At 31.5% G+C, this 10345-nt stretch overlaps 1 protein-coding gene across 1 annotated transcript; it reads left to right on the forward strand.

Annotated features, from left to right (window-relative positions):
• Positions 1 to 1545: 1545 nt before the first annotated feature.
• On the forward strand, positions 1546 to 5442 carry LOC112737930 (peptide-N4-(N-acetyl-beta-glucosaminyl)asparagine amidase A-like). Its single transcript, XM_072211573.1, has 2 exons — positions 1546 to 1956; positions 2757 to 5442. The coding sequence occupies exon 2, from the start codon at positions 3537 to 3539 to the stop codon at positions 5349 to 5351; it is 1815 nt and encodes a 604-aa protein (XP_072067674.1). The 5' UTR covers positions 1546 to 1956; positions 2757 to 3536; the 3' UTR covers positions 5352 to 5442.
• The last annotated feature ends 4903 nt before the right edge of the window (positions 5443 to 10345 follow it).

Raw genomic sequence — 10345 nt, forward strand, 5'->3', positions numbered from 1 at the left:
ATATTTACATACATTTGATTAATTAATAATATTAATATTATTGATATTATTCTAAACTGTTATTATCATTTGTAAAAATATATAAAAATATAATAAGTATGACTTTTTTTTATATTTGGTGGTAATAACAACCATTGTAAATTAAAAAAATATATACAAGAATAAGTAATATTTAATAAGAATTTTTTTTATTATAAATTAAAAAAATCATTATTTTTCTAAATAAATACAACTTATTCTTATATATTTTTATGTACTCTTATGTATGCTTATATGCAATTTGTATAAATAAATTTTTTTGTCTACTATTTTAAACACACATTTACTAAGTGTATATTTTACTTAAAGAATTTTTTTTTGTTTAAGAGAGATAAATTTTTTTTACTATAAATAATTAAAAAAATTCTTAAAAACTGCTGTACAAACAACAAGAACATTAGAAACTTCGTTCTCTCAAGAATGCGACATAACGGAAACTCCAATCGATATATTGAAAGTGCTTTTTAATGTGAATATTTTACTGTAGGTGTTAAAAGATAAGAATTATGTGCAGTTGTATTTTATTTTTTTTTTTTCTAAGAATTAGGTATAGGTTTAGTGAAAGGCACGGTACCAATTTATTTTTAGATTTTATTTTGTATAATTTAAATTATATTATATCTAATTTTACTTATAAATTAATCTAATTTAATCTAAATAGTAATAAATTATATTTTTTTATACAAATTTTTTTATCAAATTAAATTTTATTTGTAAATTTATCTAATTTGATATAAATAATAATAAATTGTATCATTTTTATTTTATAAATTAATCTAAATCATACCATAAATATTATTTTAATCGTAATTTTTGTTGTACAGATAGATAGAGAATAAATATCTTTTATACTAATAAACTCTTTTTATTATTTTAAAATTTTAACTAAATTATAATTAACATATTTATTTAAAAAAATATTATTCATATATTAAACACTATTAACACTCGTATAAAAATATAACTATTATTAATTAATCACATATTTTAATTATTTTAAAATTAAAAAATAAGTTCAAGTTCACAGTTATTGATTATATACTTCCTAAATAATAGTTAGCATACAATATATTCCTATTTTTTAGGATTTCTGTTTACGTTCAATTTTAATTTTTCAAATTGAACACAATATTATCGTACTTGCTTGAAATTTGAATGGTTAATTTTGAAATTTAAAATTTTGATTTTGATTTGATTTGAAGAGAGATTTAAAGAGTGAAATATTATCCTAAAGACACTATTTGTTATACTAGGGTCAGAATCATGGTTCTGAAAACCGAACCGGACCGGCCGGTTCAACCGGAAAAACCGGGAACCGGTCATCTAGCCGGTCCGGGTAACATTAAAAACCGTCTGGCAAAAAACCGGTAAAAGAACCGGTCAAACCGGCGGTTAACCGGTGAACCGGGAGAACCGTCCGGTTTTTTTACGGTTTTTTGGTTTGAAATCAGAAAGGCTAAACGACGTCGTTTTGGCCTATTTAAAAAAAAAAAAAAAAAAAAAAGAGAAAACGGCAAAAGCAAAACGCGTAACCCTAAATCCCTAATAATCACAATCAGTTTCCAGTGATTTCCCCTTTCCAGTTTCCAGAAACCATTCTTCACCCACAGCAGTTCACCACCGAGCCACCACCCCGTCCTGCTTCTGGCCGAGCCCTAAATCCCCTAATCAGTTTCCAGAAATCACCACGCTCCAGAAATCACCGAAGCACAGTTCACCACCCAGTCACACACAGCCATCAGCCCTCTTCGCAGTCGCATACCCACCAGCCCACCACCACCAATCGAGCAGCCACAGCAGCGACCACCGCAACCACCACCGTCGTTGCCGAGCTCGCCAACTCCTTGGTCGTCGCCGAGCTCGCCTCCTCCTCGGTCGTCCGAGCTCGCCTCCTCGCCGTTACTCGCCTCCTCCTTGGTAATACTCTGTTCTTGATCTATTTGCTGCCTTCTGATTTTGACTTATGAGCTCGCCTCCTTCTGATTTTATGTGCTTGATTTTATGATTTATTTGTCTGCGATTTTGATTTAGTTGCTGCCTTCTGATTTTGATTTTCTGTGCTTCGATTTTGTTTTTTTATTTGCTGCCTTCTGATTTTCATGTTCTGTGCTTGATTTTGTTGCTGCCTTCTGATTTTCATGTTCTGTTCATGATTTTGTTTACTGGCTTCATTATTTGTTTGTTTGCTGGCTTCATGATTCTGAGGTTATTTGTTCATGAATTTGTTTGCTGCTTTATTTGTTCGATTTTGATTTTGATTTTTCATTTTTTGAGGTTATTTGTTTGTTTGGTGGCTTCATGAATTTATAGTGAAGTATGACAATATTTTGCTCTCTGCTGGTCCCTTTACTGTAATAAGATTGCAACATTTCCGTTTTGGATTGAAAAGGAATTTTATTAAAGAGAAGAGCAGATATCAATGAAATTAACAATTTGTTATAATGAACTTTTTCAAATCTTCCAATTTTTTGTTGTTTAATTCAGTGTAGTTTTGGCCATCTAAATTAATGTTGCACACAGTTCTTCTAATTCAATCCTGCTTCCTGCATTTAGTAAAGAATGGCCTTCATCTCTGGACTACCAATGAATTTGGTAGCTTCTTTTGTTTTTTTTTTTTTTTGGGAGTGTTTGTACATGTCAATGTAAGGTCTATTATAAGACTGAATATGATGGTATTTTAACACTTACTATTTTTTTTAAAAAAAAAATGCATGCAGGATAACGTCAGAGATATGGTTGATAATTTTCTTGAATTTGTTGTGAACAATCATCATGTCAACAGGGAGCGAGAACCAGTATCAATGTTACAGGCTTTTCAAATATCTTTGGTCAGAACAGCGATTTCAAATATCTTTGCCTAATGTAGCTGATTTTTCAAATACAACTTCTTTTGATGGTACTTCTAATGATGGTGGCTTTGGATTACCTGTTTATGATGGAGATATTGAAACACTTAATGATAATTATGATTTTTGATGAGTTGCACCTTTGATTAGTTGAAAACTTGCTAGTAATTGTTTCTTTTGAATGTAGAACATTATGGGTTTGTCATTATGTGCGTTTTTTTTTGTTTAGTTATAAACGTTGATGTTTGAAGTTGTTTGTGAACCTCTAATATTAAGTTATGGATAGTTTATTATGTGAAATTTTAAATTTTATTAAGTTAGAAATTATTGAATTTATATATTTAAAATTATTTTCAGGTTTTTTAATAATTTTATTTAATATTTTATTAAACCGGTTGAACCCCGGTTGAACCCCGGTCGAACCAATAAACCAGTGAACCAGTGACCTCACCGGTTTATTGACCGGTCCGGTTCTCGTAACCTTGGTCAGAATGATGTCAATTAAAGGTTGTACACTTAACTGAATCCTTTATTTAAGAAAAGCTGGGAGCTTCAGCATTTCTTGTGTTATACAAGTTTTTTGTTTCTTCCTCCCCGAGAGTAACAAGGAGGGGCATTACTATCATCGCAAATCACCAAACCAATATCATCATGGCCAATAATGCCGTGTTCCTCTTGTTCTTCCTCTTCGTGTTGCCGAATTTCCTTCTTCAACACCCAACTTCAGCTTCAAATCTCTACAAAATGAAGCAACTCACTTCAGATTCGGTTTCTCAAGCCACACTGGCCGACGACTCTAAGACTGAACAACCAATCGAGTACTTCGAGGTGACAAAACCCATTGAACTCCCCAAAACAAAACCCTGCTCATACCTTGTTCTAAGCCATGACTTCGCTGACACATATGGCAGACCACCCGTTCTTGCAAATTACACGCCTCCCTCTGATTGCCCTTCTCAGAAGTTCTCGAAAATCGTCTTTGAGTGGAAGGCCACGTGTAAAGGAAGGCAGTTCGACCGCATTTTCGGCGTTTGGCTCGGCGGCGTTGAGCTTCTCCGGAGCTGCACGGCTGAGCCTACGCCCACCGGCATTGTTTGGACCGTCAAGAAAGACATCACAAGGTACCATTCTTTGTTACTGCAAAGTGGTCAAACCCTTGCTGTTTATATGGGAAATCTTGTTGACAAAACATACACTGGGGTGTACCATGTTGATATCTCTATTCACTTTTACCCTGATGAACATGAATCCAAATCTGGAAATTTAGCCTTTGGGAACGGTTCCCCTGCAGATCTGATCTTACCTGTTTCAAAGAAGCTTCCGTTGAATGGCGGATTGTGGTTTCAAATCCAGAATTCCACTGATGTTGGTTTGAAGAATTTCAAGATCCCCCAGAATGCTTACAGGGCTGTGCTTGAGGTTTATGTATCTTTTCATGAGAATGATGAGTTTTGGTATACTAATCCTCCCAATGATTATTCCGATGCGAATAATCTTTCGTTAGTGAACGGACCCTTTAGGGAGGTGCTGGTTACTCTTGATGATAATCTTGTTGGATCAGTTTGGCCATTCACTGTGATTTTCACCGGAGGTGTTAATCCCCTCATGTGGAGACCCATTACTGGGATTGGCTCGTTTGATCTTCCAACCTATGATATCGAAATTACGCCCTTCTTGGGGACTATTTTAGATGGGAAGATTCACTCATTCGGATTCAGTGTGACTAATGCTGTGAATGTTTGGTATATAGATGCGAATTTGCATCTTTGGTTGGACAGTAAAAGCAGTAGAACAGAGGGGAAAGTGCTCAATTACATTGCTAATCCCTTGGTTGAACATTTGGTATCAGACTTCAGTGGACCGAATGGAACTTTTTTAACAAAAACAAGCAGGTCGATTTCGTCTACTGGGTGGGTGAGATCCTCCTATGGTAACATCACAACCACTTTGGTTCAAGACTTCATTTACAACAATTCCATGGAAATGGGGAACGATGGTAACAAAGAGACTGTGAATCAAACAATCTCTTTCAACAACAGCGTTCATTCCGAATCTCCATCACAGTCTCATAATTTTATTGATGAAACCTTCAGAACATTTATCGTTTACGTGAACCAAGACGACACGGATCAGGGCCATGATACTTTTTTATCTCTTACAACTGTTACTCTTGGATTCTATGAGAACAAGTGGAAGACTTCAGATTTGGGTTTATCAAAGAGCTCTCTCAAGAATGTTCAAGAAGGCCAGGGTAAAATTCTTGTTAAAAATAATTTGGTCCTTGTGGGACAAGGCAAAAATAAGCAGGATTACAGCTACATAAGCAACGAAGAAGCTTGCTATTCTAGAAAAGTTGGCAGCTCAAATTTATCTATTGTATACGATAAAGTCAGTGATCCATGCCACACAAGAAGACAATCACGTTTTGGTGTTGGTTTTATCAACAAGCCACCTGTTATGCTCTAAGTTCCTTCTTTATGCAAAAGTTTACACTGTCACTGTTTGGTTTTATGAAGATTTCGGTCTCGTAATGCAATGCAATTATGTGCTTTAGTTATGTGCTGGCTATGCTCCTAATTTCTTTCAATCTGTAATCATTCGTTATGAGTTTCAATTTTTCCTTGTTGTCCTAGAATGTTTAAGCTGCTATCGTTCTGCACCATAGCAGGTTTATTGGCATCCCTGGTAAAGGATATTAGGAAATTAAAAGAAAACTATAAAATCGATCCTAAAAGAATTTTAGTTGGACCCTTTATTTTTCAATAAATTATTATTTTTTTAAAAGTTTTTTAGTATTATTCCCGAATCCTGATTCGTCTTATAATGATATTTTTTAGACTTAATAATCTTATAATAAAATTTGTTATGCATTTATTTATTTAACATATATATATTAAAAATTTGATTGAAAGTGATTAAGAGACTATTTTATTTTATGGGAGTAATTTTTAAGAAACTATAGAGAATGAAAATCGGTTAAAAACTAAAATATCTAATTTAAAATTCATTGAAAACAAATTTAGGTGTTAGCTTGCATATGAGAAAATTATTTAAAATTGAGTTTAAAATTAAGTTCTCTACTTTTGAAAGAAAGTGTCAGACAACTATAATATATCATAGAACTATATTTCAAAGATAGAAAAGGGTTTTTGAACCAAAATGATTAAATTTTTGAATTTCTCAACAAATTTTAAGTCTTTGAACTTTTTCAATTATTTTATAAACAGACACAATAGTGATCTCTAGACCATTTGAATTTCTCAACACAATTTTAAGTTTGTTTAATCTTTTGATGATTGACTAAGCATTAGTAACTTTAAAATTTAATATGCACCTATGCTTATGAATGTTATTTTCAAGTTGAATGGTTATGAGTAAGTTTGCCTTAATTTGATTATGTTGTTTTGATATGTTTAGCTTTCTTGATTTCTTTTGGGGAAATATGCATAGTTTCGCAAATTTATTTAGATATACTAGATATAATGTGAATATTTTCTTTTGGGAATAATTTTAAAAGTTTGTTCGGGTAAAATTTCCTGTTAATAATAGCACTTAATTTATATATTTATAGGAATAACTTTATTTAAGTTTATTTAAATTTTTTATTTTAAAATTTGGTTAGTTTCTTTTCTCAATAATGTTACATATGATCAAATTATTTTGGTAAATTTAATCAAGTTAGTCTAATAAATTTTTTTTACCTTTGAAGCATATTTTGCCAAGTTTTAACATGATTAATTTCAACTTGAAAATAATCCCCGTTAAATTAATAATAAAAGTATTAGTTAATAGACATCATTAGAGTATATGTTAATATTATTATTGATAGGAGTTTTTAAATTCTTAGTATATATATAATTAATTTATTAATAATTTAATTAAAATAAGAAGGGTAAGATAGACATTTCATACCGAACCCTTTCTTCTCACTACTGCCTATAAAAGCACACTGTAATCTTAACAAGGGTTTTAAAGTGCCTTTGAAAGAACCAGGCGGCTCTGATTCAGCATTGGCTCCTGTGTTCCGTTGCGGGCATAAATTAAAACCCTAAATTCCCTTCCGTCTGCAGTTAGATTGGCTGGCTTCTAATATGCGACATGGTAGAAGGGATTTACACATTCATATTGTAATATAAGTGTGCTGTATTTTTCTAGTCTTATGTATATGTTTTGATTTGTGGTTCATGTTGATGGCCGTTCCAATGGGTTCTCAGCAAAATAGTGTGAGAGAGCTCAATTTCACCCGGCCTAAATGTGGTTTTTGTGGGCAGCTTCAAGGTTTGACATGTCTTTTGCATCATGTTTCAATTTACGGAAACTGCCCTAAATCTATTTGTTCTTTTAATCGTTTATTTGAAACTATTTTTCTAAAACCGTTACTTTCATGGCTTCGCCTATGTCGATCCATTATACGTTTTTATGAAAATCAAATGAGGAATTGGCATCTAGATTTGTTCCTTCTGGTTTAAAGGGTGTGTCAAGGGCTCAAAATTTCAGGCTTTATTTGGACTTATTTTCTGTTGGATTCATCTAATATGTCCGTAGATCACTTGAGATCCCATTTCATTGTGAAGGTCATAATATTGTAACCATTCTCCTGTTGTGAACATGGGGATAGAATGATAGATTGAAAACTCAGTCTACCTGACTGAGAGCGGCAGCCTTGGATGTGGAGTACTATTTTTTCCTACCCAACATGGATACTGTATGTCTTTGTTTTGTATTTTTGTTTTTTCTTTTTGTGCACGCCATATTTCTTTGTTTGAATCTCACATTAACACAAATTTAGCTACCCTCACACCACAACGAACCACATGCATGTGGAATCTGATTTCTTGAGAAATCTGAAGGATCGATTTGTGATCCACTGGTCAAGGAACTAGTATTAAAATTAAAAGGTGGAAAAATATGAGTACAGCGACCACGAATTTAATTTTTATAAAAAAATAACCTTTTTATTATCCTACTTTTTCGAATAGTTAGTTTCTTGGATGTTTTAATAAAAATTGATATAATGTATTATAATTTAAATATAATAGTTTATTTTTTGTTTTTAATATAATTCAATTTTATTTAGACAATTTAAAATTTTTGAATTATAAATTTTATAATTTAAAAATGTTAAATATGTTAACAACTAAAAATGTCTTTGAAATATAAGTATATAACCTCCATTTTTATTAAGAAAAATATTTTTAATTAATTTAAAAAGAGATAATATTCAATTTGGTTCGTCAATTAGCACACAAGTTTTAATTTAGTCCCTAAAATTTTAATTGCCTCTATTTTTAGCCTTCAAATTTTACAAATGTGATTCATGTTAATTCTTGAGATAATTTTTGATAAACGGAAAAACGTTATACTAACATGGTCAATCCGGCGTCATTTTGGATTATTTGAGCGATAAAACTAAAACGACATCGTTTTATAAATTTCAGCATGACATTTGGTTGTTTATATCAACACTTCATTTATGTTTTTGTGTCAAAAATGATCTTGTAAATCATGTTTGCAAAGTTTAAACAAATTTTGACCCAAATAATTTATATGATTACAATTTTATTCCTAAAACCATTATGATAATAATTTTAACCAAAACTTATTTCAATTACATTTTTAGCCCTTTTTTTATCCGAAAATGAACATAACACTTTTTTCACTTTATCACATCCAATTCATAAAATTAAAAATATTCTTTCTAACCTCTTTTTAAACTTTTTACACATTATTTTTCAGGCTTTTAATGGCTGAAATTTTCAGAAGTACAATTTTATATTTCTATCCACTTTTTAAAGAAAAATAAACTTCATATTTCACTTACATAATAAGTAAAAAATAAAATTAGATCATAGAATTTTTAAAATTATAAAACAAGTACAAATTTACCAAAAAGTAGCTCATATGAACATCAAATCAAACGCAAACATATTCTAACTAATCTTAACATTTACCTCTAGTTTAATTCAGTCCTTAAACACTTTAAACTTCAAAATTTATTCAAACAAATGGAAAAAGACAATTAATGAATTTTTAGTATTTTTTGGCCAAAATAGTATCACAAAAAGTGATAAACTTCAACCACTTTGAACTTGAATTTCTTTCATTCCTTAGGTGTGCTCCATATGTGCTTCAAGAGGGGTTTTCTAGACGTGAAAGAGAGTGAGAATTTACCTTAAAATCAATTTGAAAAACCGAAAAGAAGGAATAAAGAACAAGGGCTTACCTTACTAAAATTTCGGTTAAAGTACAAGAATTAGCAAGAATGAGCAAAGAATTGTGCTTGAATAGTTTGGATTCTTGAAGAATAGCTTGAATGTGAGTTGGAAGTCTAGAAAAAAAGTGTTGAATCCTCTCTGCCTCTCTAAAATAATTATTTTTCTCTTTTTGCCTAATATTTTTGTCAAATTTTTGCTTAATGATTCTCTTAAATAAAATGCTGAAATTTGGCTTAATTTAATGTGGTAAATGGATGGAAAAAAATCAGAGGAGAATGGGCTGAAAAAAAGAGAAGGGGCGTGATTCCAAGGAAGCATAGTCAGTCTCATAATAATGTAATTATCCACAGTTAACCGCGATTAGTTACTCGAGGTTAAAAATACTGTAAAGAATGGGGTAAATAGCAGAAATAATCTCAGCTATATGAGTGAGAGAGAGGGACGTTTTGCTTGAAAAACAAGCAAGACTATTCAGGGTATCTAGGAGGAATTTGTGGAATGCTAGTCAAAAGTTCGCTTAGGAGTAACTTTTACCGCATGGTAAAATAATTAGTTGAGATTTATTCTTAAAGAAATAAATCAAGAATGAATGTTTGATATTATTATTGGGACACAATTACCAAGATAGAAATTACTTTTGCCACTCGTTCCGAGATTTTTGGGTGCTAACTTTTTTTTTTTGGCGCGCACAAAACTATCACTAAAAGTAATTTCCGGCTAAAAAAATCTCTAATGAGTAATAATGGACCAATGGAGAGTGAGTATTTATTTTTACTAGTTAAATTTGATTTAGAGAAAGTAATTACTCTCATAAAGTCAAGTTTGATCTATTAATTACTATTTTTTTATTTATTTTTATTTTTTTCACCATCGGGCCTGCCTCACTAATCCTTAATGGGCCATGGTCATGAGTTTTACGGAATAAATTACAAAATAGTCAAAAAAATTAGTTTACCAAAAATTGAGATAGAGCTTATACATCAAAGAGTACAACATCGTGGAAGCAGGAATTAGATGACATGCAGCAAGCCGGTGTATGTGCTCAACATCTCTTAATGTTAATTTATGTTATTTATTTTCTAGTTATCTGGTAATAACCCTTGTTCAAAAAATAAAATATTGTAGTTTGTTTGGTGGCCATATGAATGACTTATTTTAGCCGACAAACTTGTCCGACAACTACATATTTGTGACATAATGGCGTCATTGGTATCCTTCTAGTGTGTCAAATGGCATAGTGCAAAC

The sequence above is a fragment of the Arachis hypogaea genome, chromosome 13 (assembly GCF_003086295.3).
Source record: "Arachis hypogaea cultivar Tifrunner chromosome 13, arahy.Tifrunner.gnm2.J5K5, whole genome shotgun sequence".
Taxonomy (NCBI): Eukaryota; Viridiplantae; Streptophyta; class Magnoliopsida; order Fabales; family Fabaceae; genus Arachis; species Arachis hypogaea.

Bases quoted from the DNA above. Each gene is read 5' to 3' on its own strand.
- LOC112737930 (XM_072211573.1), top strand. From the start codon at position 3,537: ATGGCCAATAATGCCGTGTTCCTCTTGTTCTTCCTCTTCGTGTTGCCG.